General features: G+C 40.6%; 1 protein-coding gene across 6 annotated transcripts in view; it reads right to left on the bottom strand.

The window, feature by feature from the left end:
• The window catches only part of TTC28 (tetratricopeptide repeat domain 28), a 741,686-nt gene that overhangs the window by 100,540 nt on the left and 619,255 nt on the right, over positions 1-21,891 (bottom strand). For all 6 annotated transcript variants that reach the window (XM_054543701.2, XM_063723011.1, XM_024239653.3 and 3 more), the window contains 3 exons: positions 19,972-20,101; positions 17,219-17,437; positions 15,111-15,276 (listed from right to left, as the gene is read on the bottom strand). In XM_054543701.2, the coding sequence (XP_054399676.2) occupies positions 15,111-15,276; positions 17,219-17,437; positions 19,972-20,101 (515 nt within the window). The remainder of the gene's footprint in view (positions 1-15,110; positions 15,277-17,218; positions 17,438-19,971; positions 20,102-21,891) is intronic.

The following is a 21,891-nucleotide window of genomic DNA, read 5'->3' on the forward strand; positions in this document are numbered from 1 at the left end:
AAACTACATAAATATAAAACTGGAAAAAACAAAATAAGTGCTATTATTAGGTACACAGAGGGGAGCAAAGACCTGATTTGGATCAACAAGGATGGGAATAATTCTGATGAAAGCAGTGTGAAATATAAACAGAGCTCCAAAGGGTGATTAGACTATCTATAGGAAAATACAGTCTATAAAACAAATTCAGGCAGAAAGGAGAAGCGCTTCATTCGGAGAACTAGTCAGTTGTTCATGCAAACATTTCTTAAGCATCTACTATGTTCCTGAGCTGCCCTAGAGACTGGGAACACAAAGAGGTGAATGAAACTAACAATGGAGCTTCTGAAAGGCTTTTCAGAGAAGATAGGAATTTGAAGGATGAAAGGAACCAGTCACACCAAGAGCAGGGGGCAGAACTTTACTGAGAGAAGGAAGAGCATGTGGATAACTCTAAGCTGGGAAAGGCCTTGGTGTAAACTAGGAGGTGAAAGGAGGCCAGGGGGCCACATGGAAATGCCAAGCTGAAGAAGGATTATAGGTGCTGTTGAAGGGTGGGCAGAGGCTAGACCACACAGGCATACAGGTCAGCATAGGGAAAGTGAGCTGGAGTCTAAAGACCATCAGAAACTCTGAAGACATTTAAGTGTGTTTGGGGAGCTCTGTGGTGGGTAGGAGGGCAAGGAAACAGAATCCCAAATATATCTTTGAAAGACCACTCTGGCTAATGGGTTTGGAAAGCCATGAGAGACAGAAGGAGAAGACAGATCAGATAGGAAGTGGTAGCAGTGGTTTAGGATAGAGATGATGGTGACCTGCACTGTGCATGCAGCAGTGGTGACAGAAGTGGATTGATTAAATATGTATTTTTAAAATACTTTAAAAATTGTGATAAAAAACATGTCATAAAATTTATTCTCATAACCATTTTAAGTATATGGTAGTGTTAACTATATGTATCTTGTGTGCAACAAATCTCGAGACATTTTTCATCTTATAAAACTGAAGCCCTATATCCATTAAACAACTACCCTTTACTCCTCCTACCCATCCCTGAGGACCACCATTCTAGTTCCTGTTTCTAAGAGCTTGGCTACTTCAGATACCGTAATGTGAAATAAGCCAATCACACACAAAAAGACAAATATTACCAAATGAAATCATGTAGTATTTGTCTTTTTTTGTGATTGGCTTATTTCACTTAGCATAATGACCTCAAAATTCATCCACGTTATAGCATGTGACAGGATTTTCTTCTTCCTTTTCTTCCCCTAGTACAGAGTCTCACTCTGTCACCTAGGCTGGTGTACAGTGGCACAATCACAGCTCACTACAGCCTCGACCTCCCAGACTCGTGTGATTCCCCTACCTCAGCCTCCTGAGTAGCTGGTACTATAGGCATACGACAGCATCTGGCTAGTTTTAAAAAATTTTTTGTAGAGACAGGGTCTCACTGTGTTGCCCAGGAAAGTCAGGAACTCATGGGCTCAAGCGATCCTCCTGCCTCGGCCTCTCGAAGTGCTGAGATTATAGGCATGAGCCACCATGCCCAGCTGATTTTCTTCTTTTTTAAGGCTGAGTAATATTCCATTGTATACACCACATTTAAAAAATCTGTTTATCCATAGATGGACTTTCCGGTTGCTCCTACCCCCTGGCTATTATGAGTAGTACTGCAATGAATATGTGTGCCAATATCTCTGAGATCATGTTTTCAATTCTTTTGTGTATACCCAGAAATGGGATTGCTGCATTGAATACTAATTCTATTTTTATTTTTTAGAGGAGTGTCCATACTGTTTTCTATAGCAGATGCACTATTTTACATTCCCACCAACAATGTACAAAGGTACAACTTTTTCCACATCCTGGCCAACACTGGTAATTTTCCATTTTTTTTAAAGTGACCATCCTAATGAGGAAAAGGTTTCTCACTATGCTGTTGATTTGCATTTCGCTGATGATTAGTAATGTTCAACATCTTTACATATGCTTGTTGCTCATTTGTATACCTCTTTGAAGAAATGTCTACTTAGGTCCTTTGCCCCTTTTTAAATTGGATTTTGTTGTTGTTGTTGTTGTTGTTGTTAAGTTGTAGGAGTTTTTATATATTCTGGATATTATCAGATACATAGTTTGCAAATAATTTCTCCCATTCATAGGTTGCCTTTTCAAAATGTTAATTATTTCCTTTGCTGCATAGAAGTTTTTAAGAAGTTTGAAGTAGTCCCTTTTCTCTCTTTTTCTTTTGTTGCCTGTGCTTTTTGTATCATAACCAATAAATTATTGCCAAATCCAATGTCAAGTGGCTTTTCCTCTATGTTTTCTTTTAGGAGTTTTATACTTTCAATTCTTATGTTTAGGTCTCTAATCCATTTTGAGTTAATTTTTGTATCTCGTATAAATAAGGGTCCAACGTTTTTCCTTTTGCATGTGGATATCCAGTTTTCCTGACACCATTTACTGAAGGAATTGTTCTCTTCCCATTGTGTTGCCTTTGTACCCTTGTTGAAGATCATTTGACATACACATAAGGGTTTATTTCTGGGCTATTTATTCTATTTCATTGGTTTATATGTCTGTCTTTATGTCAGTATCATATTGTTTTGATAACTGTAACACAGAAATACACATGTACATATATATTTATATATTAGAATTATATATATAATATGGACATACATACATACACACACACACGTACACATATTTATGTACATATATATTTTTTGGAGACAAAGTCTCTGTTGCCCAGGCTGGAGTGCAATGGCACCATCTTGGCTCACTGCAACCTCTGCCTTCCAGGTTCAAGCGATTCTCATGCCTCATCCACCCAAGTAGCTGGGATTACAAGTGCATGCCACCACACCCAGCTAATTGTAATAATATTTTGAAATCAGGAAGTATGATACCTCCAGCTTTATTTTTTTTTTCCTTAAGATTGCCTTAGCTATGTGGGGTCCTCTGAGATTCCAAATGAATTTTAGAATTTTTTTCTATTTCTGTAAAAGTATGCCACCAGGATTTTTTTTTTTTTTTTTTTTTTAGGTAGAGTCTCACTCCGTTGCCTAGGCTGGAGTGCAGTGACACAATCTTGGCTCACTGCAACCTCTGCCTCCTGGGTTCAAGTGATTCTCCCCCTTCAGGCTCCTGAGTAGCTGGGATTACAGGCATGCGCCACCTTGCCCAGCTAATTTTGTGTATTTAGTAGAGACGAGATTTCACCATGTTGGCCAGGCTGCTCTCAAACTCCTGACTTCAGATGATTCACCCACCTCAGCCTCCCAAAGTGCTGGGATTACAGGCATGAGCCACTGAGCCCGGCTGCCACTAGGATTTTGCTAGGGATTACACTGAATCTGTAGATCACTTTGGATAGTATGGATGATTTTTAACAATATTAACTCTTGTAGTCCATGATCATAGGATATCTTCCCATTTATTTGTGTCTTCTTTAATTTCCTTCAGAATTTTTTGTAGTTTTCAGTATATGAGTCTTTCCCTTCCTTGGTTAAGTTTATTCCTGAGTATTTTGTTATTTTTGATGCTTTGGTAAGTGGGATTGTTTTCTGAATTTCCTCTTCAGATTGTTCATTGTTAGTGTATAGAAACACACTTGATTTTTGTTCATTGATTTCATATCCTGCAGATTTACTAAATTTGTTTATTAGCTCTAATAGTTTTTTGGTAGAATCTTTCGAGTTTTCTACATATAAGATCATGTCATCTGTGAACAGAGATAATTTTACTCTTTCCTTTTCAATCTGGATATTTATTTCCTTTCCTTATTTAATTGCTCTGGCTAGCACTTCCAGTACTATATTGAAGATATGACAAAAGAAGGCATCCTTGCCTTGTTCCTGGTCTTACATGAAATATTTTCAAATTATTGCTCATTAGTATGATGTTAGCTGTGCATTTTTCATATATAGCCTTCACCATGTTGAGGTAATTTCCTTTTACTAGCTTGCAGTGTGGTTTTTATCATGAAAGGGTGTTAAATTTTGTCAAATGCTTTTCTGCATCAACTCAAATGATCACGTGTTTTTTGTCCTTCATTCTGTTAATGTGGTGTATTATGCTGATTGATATTCATAGGTGAACCATCCTTATATTCCAAGAGTAAATCCCACATAGTCATGGTGCAGAATCCTTTTAATGTATTATTGAATTCAGTTTGCTAGTATTTTTTGAGGATTTTTGCATCAATTTTTATGATAAATATTGGTCTACAGTTGTTTTACTTGTGGTATCTTTGTCTGATTTTGGCATCATAGTAACTCTGGCCTCATAAAATGAATTTGTAATGTTCTTTACTCTTTAATTTTTAAAAAGAATCTGAAAAGGATTGGTGTTAATCCTTCCTTAAATGTTTGGTAGAATTCCCCAGTGAATACATCTGGTCCCAAACTTTTCTTTATTGGGAGATTTTTGGTTACTAATTTAATTTCCTCATTAGTTATAAATCTGTTCAGATATTTTATTTCTTCATGATTCAGTCTTGGTAGGTCGTTCAAAATGTATATTACAGAAATATATTTCTATAAATCTGCAAGATTAATTGATTAGAATGAGGAAAAGAGAAAATAATGGATGATGATTCATTTTTTTGTCTTAAGCAACTAGTTACATGATGGCGCAGGAACCAGGATAAAGATTAAAGTAGAAATGGAGACATTAAAGAGTTAGGCTTTAGGTGTTTTAGACCAGAGGTGCCTGGAAGATATTCAGATATAGATGTTTATTGACAGCTACACATACAGATCCAGAGTTCAGAGACCCCTGAGCTAGAGTAGAGAGACAGAAATTACAGGGTACATTTAGAGAGCAGAGAAGAAGGCACAGTGGTTGAAATACAGTATTCACCAAGAGACAAGAATGGAAAATAAACCCAGAATACCTTCCTAGAACTAGATTACAGTGACAGGCTCTGACACTGGGGTTTTATTCTCTGTAAAGTCAAATTACAAAAAGGTGTCTTCCCCCTTTTATATGACAGAATTGTTTATTCATGGCTATTTATTTCTCATTTAAAAGTACTATATGCAAATTCAGCGGTGGAGCCAAGACGGCCAAATAGGAACAGCTCCAGTCTACAGCTCCCAGCGTGAGCGACACAGAATACGGGTGATTTCTGCATTTCCAACTGAGGTACTGGGTTCATCTCACTGGGGAGTGCCGGACAGCGGGTGCAGGACAGTGGGTGCAGTGCACCATGCGTGAGCCGAAGCAGGGCGAGGCATTGCCTCACCCGGGAAGCACAAGGGGTCAGGGAATTCCCTTTCCTAGTCAAAGAAAGGGGTGACAGACGGCACCTGGACAATTGGGTCACTCCCACCCTAATACTGTGCTCTTCCAACAGGCCTAATAAACGGCACACCAGGAGATTATATCCCGCACATGGCTTGGAGGGTCCTATGCCCACGGAGCATCACTCTTTGCTAGCACAGCAGTCTGAGATCAAACTGCAAGGTGGAAGCGAGGCTTGGGGAGGGCCGCCCACCATTGCCAAGGCTTGAGTAGGTAAACAAAGCGGCCAGGAAGATCGAACTGGGTGGAGCCAACCACAGCTCAAGGAGGCCTGCCTCCCTCTGTAGGCTCCACCTCTGGGGGCAGGGCACAGACAAACAAAAGACAGCAATAACCTCTGCAGTCTTAAATGTCCCTGTCTGACAGCTTTGAAGAGAGTAGTGGTTCTCCCAGCACGCAACTTGAGATCTGAGAACGGGCAGACTGCCTCCTCAAGTGGGTCCCTGACCCCCGAGTAGCATAACTGGGAGGCACCCCCCAGTAGGGGCAGAATGACACCTCACACGGCCGGGTACTCCTCTGAGACAAAACTTCCAGAGGAACGAACAGGCAGCAGCATTTGCGGTTCACCAATATCCACTGTTCTGCACCCACCGTTGCTGATACCCAGGCAAACAGGGTCTGGAGTGGATCTCCGGTAAACTCCAACAGACTGGCAGCTGAGGGTCCTGACTGTTAGAAGGAAAATTAACAAACAGAAAGGACATCCACACCAGAAACCCATCTGTACGTCACCATCATCAAAGACCAAAGGTAGATAAAACCACAAAGATGGGGAAAAAACAGCAGAAAAAGGGGAAACTCTAAAAATCAGAGCGCCTCTCCTCCTCCAAAGGAACGCAGCTCCTCACCAGCAACGGAACAAAGCTGGACGGAGAATGACTTTGACAAGTTAAGAGAAAAAGGCTTCAGAAGATCAAACTACTCTGAGCTAAAGGAGGAAGTTCAAACCAATGGCAAAGAAGTTAAAACTTTGAAAAAAAATTAGACGAATGGATAACTAGAATAACCAATGCAGAGAAGTCCTTAAAGGACCTGATGGAGCTGAAAACCACGGAACGAGAACTACGTGACGAATGCACAAGCTTCAGTAGTCAATGCGATCAACTGGAAGAAAGGGTAGCAGTGATGGAAGACGAAATGAATGAAATGAAGTGAGAAGAGAAGTTTAGAGAAAAAAGAATAAAAAGAAACAAACCCTCCAGGAAATATGGGACTATGTGAAACGACCAAATCTACGTCTGATTGGTGTACCTGAAAGTGACGGGGAGAATGGAACCAAGTTGGAAAACACTCTGCAGGATATTATCCAGGAGAACTTCCCCAATCTAGCAAGGCAGGCCAACATTCAATTCAGGAAAGACAGAGAACGCCACAAAGATAGTCCTTGAGAAGAGCAACTCCAAGACACATAATTGTCAGATTCACCAAAGTAGAAATGAAGGAAAAAATTTTAAGGGCAGCCACAGAGAAAGGTCGGGTTACCCACAAAGGGAAGACCATCAGACTAACAGCTGATCTCTTGGCAGAAACTCTACAAGCCAGAAGAGAGTGAAGGCCAATATTCAACATTCTTAAAGAAAAGAATTTTCAACCCAGAATTTCATATCCAGCCAAACTAAGCTTCATAAGTGAAGGAGAAATAAAATCCTTTACAGACAAGCAAATGCTGAGAGATTTTGTCACCACCAGGCCTGCCCTAAAAGAGCTCCTGAAGGAAGCACTAAACATGGAAAGGAACAACCGGTACCAGCCACTGCAAACACATGCCAAATTGTAAAGAACATTGATGCTAGGAAGAAACTGCATCAACTAATGAGCAAAATAACCAGCTAACATCATAATGACAGGATCAAATTCACACACAACAATAATAACCTTCAATGTAAATGGGCTAAATGCTCCAATATAAAGGCACAGACTGGCAAATTGGATAAAGAGTCAAGACCCATCAGAGTGCTGTATTCAGGAAACCCATTTCATGTGCAGAGACACACACAGGCTCAAAATAAAGGGATGGAGGAAGATCTACCAAGCAAATGGAAAACAAAAAAAGGCAGGGGTTGCAATCCTAGTCTCAGATAAAACAGACTTTAAACCAACAAAGATCAAAAGACACAAAGAAGGCCATTACATAATGGTAAAGGGATCAATTCAACAAGAAGAACTAACTATCCTAAATATATATGCACCAAATACAGGAGCACCCAGATTCATAAAGCAAGTCCTGAGTGACCTACAAAGAGACTTAGACTCCCACACAATAATAATGGGAGACTTTAACACCCCACTGTCAACATTAGACAGATCAACAAGACAGAAAGTTAACAAGGATATCCAGGAATTGAACTCAGCTCTGCACCAAGTGGACCTAATAGACATCTACAGAACTCTCCACCCCAAATCAACAGAATATACATTCTTTTCAGCACCACACCATACCTATTCCAAAATTGACCACACAGTTGGAAGTAAAACACTCCTCAGCAAATGTAAAAGAACAGAAATTATAACAAACCGTCTCTCAGACCACAGTGCAATCAAACTAGAACTCAGGATCAAGAAACTCACTCAAAACCACTCAACTACATGGAAACTGAACAACCTGCTCCTGAATGACTACTGGGTACATAATGAAATGAAGGCAGAAATAAAGATGTTCTTTGAAACCAATGAGAACAAAGACACAACATACCAGAATCTCTGGGACACATTCAAAGCAGTGTGTAGAAGGAAATTTATAGCACTAAATGCCCACAAGAGAAAGCAGGAAAGATCTAAAATTGAGACCCTAATATCACAATTAAAAGAACTAGAGAAGCAAGAGCAAACACATTCAAAAGCTAGCAGAAGGCAAGAAATAACTAAGATCAGAGCAGAACTGAAGGTAATAGAGACACAAAAAACCCTTCAAAAAATCAATGAATCCAGGTGCTGGTTTTTTGAAAAGATCAACAAAATTGATAGACCGCTAGCAAGACTAATAAAGAAGAAAAGAGAGAAGAATCAAATAGACGCAATAAAAAATGACAAAGGGGATATCACCACTGATCCCACAGAAATACAAACTACCATCAGAGAATACTACAAACATCTCTATGCAAATAAACTAGAAAATCTAGAAGAAATGGATAAATTCCTCGACACATACACCCTCCCAAGACTAAACCAGGAAGAAGTTCAATCTCTGAAATAGACCAATAACAGGCTCTGAAATTGAGGCAATAATTAATAGCTTACCAACCAAAAAAAGTCCAGAACCAGATGGATTCACAGCCAAATTCTACTAGAGGTATAAAGAGGAGCTGGTACCCTTCCTTCTGAAACTATTCCAATCAATAGAAAAAGAGGGAATCCTCCCTAACTCATTTTATGAGGCCAGCATCATCCTGATACCAAAGCCTGGCAGAGAAACAACAAAAAAAGAATTTTAGACCAATATCCTTGATGAACATTGATGCAAAAATCCTCAATAAAATACTGGCAAACTGAATCCCGCAACATATCAAAAAGCTTATCCACCATGATCAAGTGGGCTTCATCCCTGGGATGCAAGGCTGGTTCAACATGCGCAAATCAATAAACGTAATCCAGCACATAAACAGAACCAAAGACAAAAAACACATGATTATCTCAAAAGATGCAGAAAAGGCCTTCGACAAAATTCAACAGCCCTTCATGCTAAAAACTCTCAATAAATTAGGTATTGATGGGACGTATCTCAAAATAATAAGAGCTATCTATGACAAACCCACAGCCAATATCATACTGAATGGACAAAAACTGGAAGCATTCCCTTTGAAAACTGGCACAAGACAGGGATGCCGTCTCTCACCACTCCTATTCAACACAGTGTTGGATGTTCTGGCCAGGGAAATCAGGCAGGAGAAGGAAATAAAGGGCATTCAATTAGGAAAAGAGGAAGTCAAATCGTCCCTGTTTGCAGATGACATGATTGTGTATCTAGAAAACCCCACTGTCTCAGCCCAAAATCTCCTTAAGCTGATAAGCAACTTCAGCAAAGTCTCAGGATACAAAATCTAAGTGCAAAAATCACAAGCATTCTTATACACCAATAACAGACAAACAGAGAGCCAAATCATGAGTGAACTCCCATTCACAATTGCTTCAAAGAGAATAAAATACCTAGGAATCCAACTTACTAGGGATGTGAAGGACCTCTTCAAGGAGAACTACAAACCACTGCTCAATGAAATAAGAGGATACAAATAAATGGAAGAACATTCCATGCTCATGGGTAGGAAGAATCAGTATTGTGAAAATGGCCATACTGCCCAAAGTAATTTATAGATTCAATGTCATCCCCAACAAGCTACCCATGACTTTCTTCACAGAATTGGTAAAAACTACTTTAAAGTTCATATGGAACCAAAAAAGAGCCCGCATTGCCAAGTCAATCCTAAGCCGAAAGAACAAAGCTGGAGGCATCATGCTCCCTGACTTCAAACTATACTACAAGGCTACAGTAATCAAAACAGCATAGTATTGGTACCAAAACAGAGATATAGACCAATGGAACAGAACAGAGCCCTCAGAAATAATGCCACGTATCTACAACTATCTGATCTTTGACAAACCTGACAAAAACAAGAAATGGGGAAAGGATTCCCTATTTAATAAATGGTGCTGGGAAAACTGGCTAGCCATATGTAGAAAGCTGAAACTGGATCCCTTCCTTACACCTTATACAAAAATTAATTCAAGATGGATTAAAGACTTACATCTTGGACCTAAAACCATAAAAACCCCAGAAGAAAACCTAGGCAATACCATTCAGGATATAGGCATGGCCAAAGACTTCATGTCTAAAACAACAAAAGCCAAAATTGACAAATGGGACCTAATTAAACTAAAGAGCTTCTGCACAGCAAAAGAAACCACCATCAGAGTGAACAGGCAACCTACAGAATGAGAGAAAATTTTTGCAACCTACTCATCTGACAAAGGGCTAATATCCAGAATCTACAATGAACTCCAACAAATTTACAAGAAAAAAACAAACAACCTCATCAAAAAGTGGGCGAAGGATATGAACAGACACTTTCCAAAAGAAGACATTTATGCAGCCAAAAAACACATGAAGAAATGCTCATCATCACTGGCCATCAGAGAAATGCAAATCAAAACCACAATGAGATACCATCTCACACCAGTTAGAATGGCAATCATTAAAAAGTCAGGAAACAACAGGTGCTGGAGAGGATGTGGAGAAATGGGAACACTTTTACACTGTTGGTGGGACTGTAAACTAGTTCAACCATTGTGGAGGTCAGTGTGGCAATTCCTCAGGGATCTAGAACTAGAAATACCTTTTGACCCAGCCATCCCATTATTGGGTATATACCCAAAGGATTATAAATCATGCTGCTATAAAGACACATGCACACGTATGTTTATTGTGGCACTGTTCACAATAGCAAAGACTTGGAACCAACCCAAATGTCCAACAATCATAGACTGGATTAAGAAAATGTGGCACATATACACCATGGAATACTATGCAGCCATAAAAAAGGATGAGTTCATGTCCTTTGTAGGGACATGGATGAAGCTGGAAACCATCATTCTCAGCAAACTATCACAAGGACAAAAAACCAAACACCGCATGTTCTCACTCATAGGTGGGAATTGAACAATGAAAACACATGGACACAGGAAGGGGAACATTACACACCGAGGACTGTTGTGGGGTAGGGGGAGTTGGGAAGGATAGCATTAGGAGATATACCTAATGCTAAATGACAAGTTAATGGGCGCAGCACACCAACATGGCACATGTATACATACGTAACAAACCTGCACAACGTGCACATGTATCCTAAAAGTTAAAGTATAATAATAAAAAAAAGGTACTATATGCCTGATTGTAAAAAAAAAAGTTAAAAATAAGGAAAAGTAAAAAGAATAAAATAACAAGCATCTATAATTCCAGCATTCATTTATAATCACCACTAAAATATGGCCTAGTCTCCTTCTGAGAATTTTTCTTTTCATATCCATATTTTGTATAATTACAAAATATAAATTATACTATATACAGTAATTCTATATCCTATTTTTTCACTTAATATTTTGTCTATGTGATTAAACATTTGGCTATTTGATTAAAAATTCTTTGTAAACAAATTTTAATTGCAACATAACACTGAATAGATATAAAATAATTTGTATGTAATTCAATTATTGTTCTATATTTAGGTTGTTTTCAATGTCTTCTATAATATATAAACCTAGGGCAGATACTAGTATGTACAGATCTTTGCTCCATTTCTATAATAAAGAATTTTGAGATCAAAGGGCATAAACATGTAAGAAGATTTTTTATACTACTGGCAAATTGTTTTTAGAAATGCAAAATCAAGGTATATCCCTACGATATGAGCCTGCTCATTCACTGCATCCTTACTCTCACTGAGCATTATGGTTTTAAAAAATATTTACTAAATTTATAGATGAAAAATAATATTTCAGTGAAATTTTCTTACTGTTTTCACGAAACTATGAGACAGGAATCGCTCTCACAAACACTCCATTCCAGTAAATTCAAACCACGCCAATAAAGTGTTTAATTTTAATATTATAATCCACAATATGAGTTTAAGCTCACAAAATATGAACAAATCTCTAACAAGAGGACTCCAAAGCAACAGGAAAAACCTTATTTCTAGCAGTCTAAGGGGAAGATCTAGGCTACTGAGGGCAGCCCAACAAAGTGATGCTGAGTGTCAAGCCACATAACCTGCTAGAGATCCTAAGGACTCATTAGAACTTGTTAGCTCTCTGTATAGAGCAGAGGGGAAATGGTTAACATGGGAAACATAAGCAAGTTGCAGTCTTTCCTCTCTCTCTGCCATTGATGAAGAGATGAACTATAACTCAAAGGACATTTTTCAATTCAAAAGGCACCTGGAAACAGAATTACTCAACCTCCAGTATCATAGAGAAGAACTGCTTAGCCACATGTATTTAAAGCTCAACCATGACATCCAATGAGAAGCATGGAAGAGTGAGACCAAGGGTAATCCTCTTCTTTCTCCTGGTGAACTTTAATCTAGATATCTGGAAATTTGGATTAGGTGAAATATACATTTTCATGCAGGCTGAGCCCCATGAATGTTTGGTTTAGACTGAGATGACTTGGATGTGGTCCCCACATTGCCATAAGGGAGAGGCCACCTTCACATACGCAGAGGTTTCAAATGGCAGGTGTCACATACCCAAGTACCTTTATAATCTTGGTGGCCAGCAGTAGAAACACGAAAAAGGGAAAGCTAGCAAGGCAGACTCTGGCAGTGCCCATTTCTAACACTATGGAAAGGAGGGAGAGTCTTGGCTTAGGGACACAAAGTCCCATCGGCAAGGCTGACCCCATGGTGGACATGTGGTCACCGTGCTCTCTTAGATCCCTGCTGTCCCTCCTCCCACAAGTATTTGAGTGCTCTCTCTATAAGGTACTATGCTAGAGATTAGGGATCCTGATGAATAAGGCAGACATAGCCCCTGCTCTCACAGAACTGAAAGAGAGTAAACAACAGAGTGTATAAAATCTTTTAATTAAAATTGTAGTAAGTGCTTAAATGAAAATGTCGGGTATAATGAGAATGTATAAATGGGCATAAGGGGTAGGGAAAACTATGTTGGGAGTTGTAGAGGCTTCCTTAAGGAGGGAATATTTGAGCTGAGCTCAGAGGATGAGGAGAATTAAACTGCCAAAGGCTACCCCAGGCAGTATGCACAAAGGTCTTCAGCAGCCTTTAGTGAAGATCTCTCAGATGGTCCTCTTGCCTTCCCTTGTTCAGGTCCCATGCTTCTTGTCAACCTTTCTAACTATCATTTGGTTTCTCATGTAAATATACTTGCAGATACAGAATGTACATAATACCGGCATTCTAGTTTGAACAACTTTCTTTGAGCTTCGTTAATGAAAGTTCGCTCCCAAGAGGCAAACCCTCTTTGGGCATGTTAGCAACATCGATCAGGTTTTCAAACTTAGAAGGCCACACTTCAGAGCTTGCCCTCAGTTCTGGGACAGTAGGGGCTATGTCTCCTTGTTCATCAGGATCCTTAATCTCTACCATAGTACCTTATACAGAGTGAGCACTCAAAATACTTGTGGAAGGAGGGACAGTGGGGGGACTAAGAGAACATGGCGACTGCATGTCCACCATGGGGTCAGCCTTTTCAACGGGACTTTGTGTCCCTAAACCAAGATTCTCTCTCCCTTTGATAGTGTTAGAAATGAACACTGCCAAAGTCTGCCCTGCTGACTCTCCTACTTTTGGGTTTCTATTGCTGGCCAGCCATGCCCCTCTAACTCTCACTTTGGACATGCAATAGCTTTGGTCAGGTTATAGTCTAATCACACTGGCCTAAATTTCTGTCTGCCGAAGCAGCTTTGTATACCTCTGGTCTAATGTCTAACCTAGTTTATTATGGTCATTTATAATTTCAATCTCAGAGGGCAGTCTTACTTCCAAGTTCTTGGGAGTTACCACCCTGTCAACCCCTGTAATTGCCAAACTGTTGCCTGGGTTGTTAAGGACAGGGATACTTCAGGATGCACAGCAGTCACAGGATAAATAAGATAAGCACGTGTGCATGTGGCTAAAGCCTGTTCCTACTTCATAAAAACAGAAGCTAGAAATGAAATTCTTATATTTGGCTATTTCCTCAAAATATGATATTAATTTTAAAAATTAAAAACAGAACAAGCACTGGCCTGGAAGTCTGGGTGAGATCTAGACTGTTTTGATCCTGGCTCTGACACTAACTTGGCTGTCAGCAAGTCCTATTTCAGTGTTAACTTCTGTTAAATAAAGGGGTTGGACTAGATGACTACTATAGCCCCTTCCAATATTGACATTAAATTATTCAATAATCATTTTTCACCTAAGAACTTTTTCTTCCCCAACTTAATAAGCACCCCAAAGATCAGTCCAGCTGCTGGCAGCAACCACTACATACTTGGAATCTGGGTGAAGCATCTCTAAACAAATCACAGAATTACCTAAGGATTTTCATGATTACAAATGAAATCATTCAGGAGATGACCAGAGATTCTTGGGACCTGATACAAGCTAACATAGCAGATTCTCTGACACACAGATCTTCCGAACCCTTGGTAATCACTGGATGGAGAACGGAGATGCCTGGGAAATCTGGTTACAACCCAGCTCTAAGGTACCCTCTTCCTTTGATTTCCCCTAGAAGCAGGGTGCTTGTGGAAATTATTTTTTTCATATGTAAAATAGTCAATCATTATGATAAAATATTTCCATAAGCTTATACCTTTTACAACCTTTGCAAAAAGCAGTTCCCTTATCTATTCTTCATATTTGAGAGTTCAGCTCCTTTCACCTCACCCCTCAGCTCACAGATCTGTGCACATATCCTGTCACTGGTACTAAATTACTCTCTCAAATAGGCGTTCAGCTATAGTACAAACAAACTCATTATAATTTGTTTATAACAAAAAATAATCTCAGTTTTAATTGGCCAGTATGTTAAATTCAAAGCCATGTTTATGTTTAAACAGTTTACAAATCCTGCTTACAGAATGGGCATGTCTGATGAGGCCCTTCCCCATCTGATGGAAAATCACCAAAAAGAATAAAGACAGACCACTAAGAGGCTTACACTCCAGAGACACATATTTGTTTCTGCTGCAGCAGCTGTGAACAGACTGAGCGCAACCACATGAATTCCAAAAGATTTCTTCTGTTAGCTCAAATAGGATGTTTACAAAAAATAATACCCTGAGATTTATCTGAAAATGGGCTTGGGGATGTTTTACTACCTACCTTGAGTAGTGAGACTCCACCCCCAGGGCCTCCCGGACACTGGCAATGTGCTGCTCCAGGGCTGAGCCGGTTGCTGTTGGAAGGGTTGCACTGCTGCTGGCCTGGAAGTCACTTAAGTTTTCCACTGTGTTCTCACCCAGGTAGTGTTCATGAAACTTCAGAATTCCTGAAGCAAAACAGGCACAGCCAACATTATACACAATTAGGGTCAGAGAAAGGAGAAGTTAAAGGCAGTGGACAGGAATGCCAATGTTATGTGACTTCTTTGACAAGCATGCCATCCTGCAAACCGTGTGAAAAAAATCCTGAAATCCAAGGTCTCAAGAGGGCTTTCTCTATTTTGGTCAGTATCCTTTTCACAGCTTTTAGCATTAGGTGTGGTGCTTGAAACCAGGGAATTCAAGATACAGCCTCAGAAGCTCCTGGAATTATCACTACTTCATATGTGTTTCAAAACAGATGCTTCTTAGAAGCACCAACTAGGGAAAGTCTCCTTTCAGGAATAGTGCATGAGTATGCCAAGATATATTCCTTATAGAAATTGAAATCCCAAAGAAAAATATAATTGGCCAAGTGGAAATTGTGTTCCAACAGAGCTTTCGTTTCAGAAAAGCAAATTATAATAAATATGTAGTATAAAGGCCAGATAAAAACATTTTAAACCATTTTTAAATAAGACTAACTGGTCAATGGTCATTAATTAATTAAAGGAGCAAAAAATGATGGGTGCATGAAATTGAGGCAGTCCACAGTGGTTTTCTGGCAATAAATAGGATATATTCTCAAATGGTAATGAGGTGTGTCAGCTCTGGAAAACGCCAGTCCTCTCTGATTGGATTAGCGCCCCCAGTGAAAGCTTCAGAGCCTCATTAAGAGCAAAAAGGAATGGAAAAAGAAACAATAGAAGCCTCATTATACATGGCTCATTATTACAGGAATTCAGATATACCACCTGTCAAATCATGTCCCCAAGATGTAACAACCACAGAGAGAAGGAGTTTGATACCTCCCAGTCATCAACTGTGTCCTCACAAGTATCAGTACCACTCTGGGAGCTGGGATCCACAAAGATTCCACTGTGGCCAACATTTATTAACCAAGTCACTGTAAAAATCACAATTTAAAACCTTTAGCATTAAAAAGGTCAGCTGTAAGAACATTCTTTGGGGAAGCCCATAAAGAACATGGAACTAAAGGGAAAAAATTATTAAAAACAATGCCGAGGCATAGAATGTATAGGCACAAATGCTCAGAGTCTAAAAGCATCTGGGAGCTGTCATCCAGCCATCATTTTTTTTTTTTTAATCAAAGGGATAGAAACATAATCAAGAAAATCTTGTCAATTCTCGCTGGCAGTTAAAGTTTTTGAAACTGGCTTACAGATATTCAAGAAGCTCATTCGTTAAGATGACCAATTATAAGATCCACTTCCCCAGTCAATAAACTCTAATTGGATCTGGTGTGTCTCCAACTTGGTAAAGCCATCAGCATTTTATTATGCAAAAAATATGGCCCTAACAGCTAATTAGTGTTTCTGTATTTAGTGAAACTGTTACAGCCTGAACATTTAATGCTGATTTAATCAAAGGAGATTTTTACTTCTGAAATAGATTTACAGCAGAACTGGTTAAAAATGGGTTCTGTTAAACTCAGAAATTTCAAGCATAAGACTTATTTATAACCTGTGATAGAGTTGCCATTATCATTTTAGTCTCTTTAACTTTGCCATGACAAAGGGTCACAATTATTAAACCATGCCTAGAAAGAATTCATAAGGACTTGCAGTCATTGCTTTATTAGCTAATGAACAACAGCTGCCTACACACAGGGCTGCTAGTGAAATTAATTCTTCTGCTCTTAGTCTTCCTTGATAAATGCTTCCACATTTAACAGTGAGGAGCAGCAATTTCTTGGGGGAATGTGAAAGCTGGGCTGTCTTATTAATTGAATGTCCCACCACGGCATATCCACTGCGGCTGAGGTTTTGCTAAAATCTGACATCAGTTACTTAGTATGATCTATGATAATGCACCTATTCCACCTCTATTCATTAGACTTTCACAGGTCTAGTCTTCTAATTGCCCTGTTCTCACAGAAAGAGATCTTACCTGCCCCAGGAGCCAGCAGCCAGCTATACAGATAGCCTGCAGCCAGGGAATAGTAAAGCACTAGTCCCCTCTGGCCATTTACCATCTCTAAGATCTGATCAATAGTGACTGGGGAGTAGGGGTCGGAGTCTTGTTGTCCTGTTTGTCGTTCCACCAGAAGATCAGCAAATGCCCTTGTCCGTCCCCTTTCTGCCACAGCCAGGGCTTCATCATGATGGCCTAGGAGACAAAGAGATATGCTGAGGAGTCCATAGTGAGTGTGCTTACTTAGAGAGGCCTATCAGGGACGGCCATCAAATCCTGGGCAGAAACCTCACTGCCTCTGCTCTCAATATGTGACAGAATCTCAGTCACACTGCTTCAAATTCAATTCCCTTCCTCAGATGGTGGGTGCAGTGTCCTGCATGACTGATTCCACACTACCCTAAGCCATCAGGCCTTCGCCTGTCTTGCAGCCAGCACCACAAGAGAGCTGATCCAATTCAGTGCACTTGTCCTTAGCCCTGCTCCATCTCTGCTCAACCTCCTGAGTTGCTCCCTAACCTGGCTTTTTTTTTTTTGTAACCTCCTGCCTGGCTTCTGACACCAGGTTTATTGGTGTCACTTGGCTCCCTACGTGTCTTTTTTTTTTTTTTTTTTTTTTTTTTTTTTTTTTGAGATAGGGTCTCACTCTGTCTCCCAGGTTGGAATATAATGGCATGATCTCAGTTCACTGCAATCTCCGCCCCCCGGGTTCAAGCGATTCTCCTGCCTCAACCTCCCGAGTAGCTGGGATTACAGGCACGTGCCACCATTCCTGGCTAATTTTCGTATTTTTAGTAGAGACAGGGTTTCGCCATGTTGGCCAGGCTGGTCTCAAACTCCTGGCCTCAAGTGATCCACCCGCCTCAGCCTCACAAACTGTCTATGCGTCTTCTGACTCTCTCTCCTCCCTCCATGCAACCCCTCTATGCATAACATTGTCCAGCCTTATCCATTTCTCTCCAAATTATACCTCCATCCCTTTACGTATGCCATCCCTCTCCTGGGCGTGCCCTTTTCCCTTTCACTGGCCTTGTCTCAAGAAGAGGGATGCTAACAGTTGTCCTGCCTATCGCAAAGGGCTATTTTAAAGATTAAATGAAGCACTACATGTAAAGATGGCTGGCAGGCCTACTTACATCACCACATGTATAACAGGTAGTAGTAATGTTGTTGGAGCTGATATCTCATTCCATTTTGGGCTCCAACACACTTTTTTCCTTATCCCCATGGGCAAAGAGTTTAACCTCTCAGGTCTCTAGTTCTTTAAAATTGCTTCTCTATCTCAAGCTTTTCCCATCTTTTAATCGAATTTTGAATTCCACTTTCCTTAAGGAACTGGTCTATAATCTAGTTTAAAAGCTAATGTACCAATATGAAAGCACAAAAAATGTAAAGGAATTGTTTATAAGTGCGGATGGAACACAATGCAGAGGATTTACTTTTGTCATAAATGTAAATATGGAAGAGTTACTATAACCAGAGTCCAAAGAAAGCAGACAGAAGCAGACCAGATGCTGCAGCTGTGACAGCACTTCAAGGATGCCTTGCTTCCTGCAGTTTGGGTATCAGAAGCAAGTGGAGATTTGTATGTGTGTATGTAAATGTATCCTTTTACTCTATTAAGTTATTAACTGGAACAGCAGGGACAATTTCTGTGCCCACTGGAAAATCGGCCCCTAAGTGCTAGACAGACTTAACACTATGATTATAACAGATAATAAACTGTAATCCCAAGCAATGAACACATTTAATAGATACATTTTTCAAGAGGAAATTTGAGTCCTTCCTATACATACAGCAAAAGACAGGTTACCGAAAAGGCCTCAACATCCAAATTCAAAGCCTTTGTTAGTTCCAATAAATATCTCCTGGGAAGAGGCAGATGACAGGGAGCTGGAAGGGACTGGCTGACTAGTTAAGGCCCGTGTGAAAGAAGATGCATGCTGCCCCAGTGTGATGGGGCACATAGGCTTGGGAGAATCATCACGGACTATGCCACAGCCTAGGAGGCAGACCCAGGTGGCAAAAACATTTATTAGACAGCAACCTTGAAAGATGTGTGGATGAGGAAATAGAGAAGAGGCCAGGTGTCTTCTCAGGTACTTCCTCTTAGTCAGATGCTTGAACCACATGCTAGTGGTGAGAGGGAACCTAGGAAGGGCACACCTGGTTCAAGCATCCCTGTCTCAAGGACACTTTCTCTGGCTCCTGGACCCACCAGACAAGAGACTTTGTTTCAGGCTGGGTGTGACGGTTCACACCTGTGATCCCAGCCCTTTGGGAGGCCAAGGCAGGAGGATTGCCTGAGCCCAGGAGTTCGAGACCAGGCTGGGCAACACAGTGAGATCTCATCTCTATTTAAACTTTTTTTTTTTTTTTTTTAAAGAGACTTTATTTCCACAGCATCTGAGTTTATCCTAGTGCCAATGAGCACTGTACTGGATTCACTGACTTATGTCTCTCCACAGGCTAAGCTTCTTCGGGTCAGGAACCAGGACTTCTTGACTGTAACCCCCAGGGCAGGCACTCAGCACATGGTAGGAGCTCTACTAATCTTTGTTGAACAAATGGATGAATGTTCAATGACTGGTTGTAGTTGTGGCTTCACAGTCTGTTGTCACAACAAATCATACTTCTTCACCGCTGTCACTAAACAACTTGGACACACGGACGCGCACCCGTCCGCACTAGTGCACACGTAAGCAAGGAGTAACCCCGGCTGTTCTCACCTAGGCTGACGAGCACCCGCTGCAAGGCCTGGTAGGATGATGTCTGCAGGTCAAAGAGGGAGAGTTTGTAGTCCGTGCTCAGCTGCGCCTCATGTCGGATCGTTTCAAACAAGGCTGATGCCCTATAAAGCTGCAAGGAGGGAGGAAGAACATCATCCATTCCCCAGAAACCAATGTCCAGCTGTTTACAGACTAGAGACAACTTTTGCTCATATCTTTGTGCACAACCTAAATATCTTTTACAGATTTGAAAGGAAGAGTCTTATGTCCAGGTGTAAGGAAAAATGGACGTGCTGCGGTCAAGAATAGGCCGAGGCAGACATCCAGTCCAGCATGACCCAGTGAGTTTGGAGCACAAGCTCACAACTCCACTCATTATGTAATGACACCATGTGAGGCGCATTAGGTGATCACGCATGTGAGCTCGTGCTTGGCTCAGAGCCATTATTGTCTTTAAAAGGTATAATTACCCTGCTAACACCGTATATATGGCTTGCGCCCATGGCTCGTGCCTGGGCTCACTAGCGCCCAGAGAGAGTAAAGCCATGGTGAAACTGTCTACGCTTCCTCGAGTGTTTTTCCAGCTACCTGCCACTCGCCCACTGACTCCCCTCGGACCTCAGTTAGAATCTGACACCAGGTAGGTCCTTGTGGACCTAAAAAGGCATCAGATCATGCCCAGTAAATTACAGTTTATATAATCGATTTTTGACAGACAAGGGGATCTAAAAGACAGGAATTATAGACTTACGGTCTTAAAGATATTAAAACAGATATTAATCCACCAAGTGCTGATTTTTATTAAAACAAAAAGCCTCTCCTCTTGTCATCAGGCAACCACAATTCACCACCCTCGCGCCTCATGGTGAGTAAGGATGGGAGTGAGAACAGGTATGGTGAAGGCATCCTGGAAATGGACGAGCCTGAGGGGAAGAGAGCGCCACACTCTCTGAAGGGCGATAGCTCTTTGCAGATGGTTCAGTGTCCCAGGGTCAGATCATCACTGGGCAAGCTCCTCAAGGAGCCATGCCCACGCACATAGACACTCTGAGGACCAGACAATTGCCATTCCTAACAGAGACACTGTCCTGATGCTCTAACGGGCTTCTCCATCAGTGAGGCCATCAGACTTTTCTGACTCTGATATTTTCTTTTTTTTTTCCCCCTCATGCCACACTGTCTAAGATGACTCTGATATTTATATGCTGGAAACTCACTATCAAATTTTAAATTTATCCAAACTTCAGAATTCTAAGACTACTTGCTTCTCGGCCTTTTGGCTAAGATCAAGTACAGAATTCTAAGACTAAGAGACATAGACCCGGAGAGCGCTAAGAGAATGTGTTCCTAACTCTGCCACTAATTGGCTGTGTGACTTTTGGCAAGACTCAGAGACTCAATTTCTTCCTCTCTATAAAGAGGATAGTTTCTACCTCACAGGGTTATTTTAAGGATCAAATTCATTGAGCTATAATAAGTACTTTGAAAATTGCAAATCACAGTATCAACACAGGTCTTACTTTTTATAACCAGGAAATTAGAGAATTAATCCTTTACATTGTCTTTAATCATTTTAAAAGTACAGTAAAACACCCTAACATTCTAGAATGCTATGGTACAAATTCAGTCACATCTCTTCAACTCTTGTGAGCACCTCTGGATAGGAGTCTGGATGTCTTTATCCTTGTTCCCGTCTGCCTAGCACAATGTCCTCTGCCGTCACCACTCACATGCTCGCGATCTGGATGAGTGCGTGATCTTAGATGCAGCCATCTCACTACTCCTCCAACCTAACAGAGGAGGCCCATAACTCGAGGGATCTTTCTCCTCTCCAGGGCCAGCATGACAAGGGACTTTCCTTCAACTACTTGCATATATGCAGAAATATGGCCTTATTGTAAAAGAGGGAGAGAGAGAAGT

The sequence above is a fragment of the Pongo abelii genome, chromosome 23 (assembly GCF_028885655.2).
Source record: "Pongo abelii isolate AG06213 chromosome 23, NHGRI_mPonAbe1-v2.0_pri, whole genome shotgun sequence".
Classification (NCBI taxonomy): domain Eukaryota; kingdom Metazoa; phylum Chordata; class Mammalia; order Primates; family Hominidae; genus Pongo; species Pongo abelii.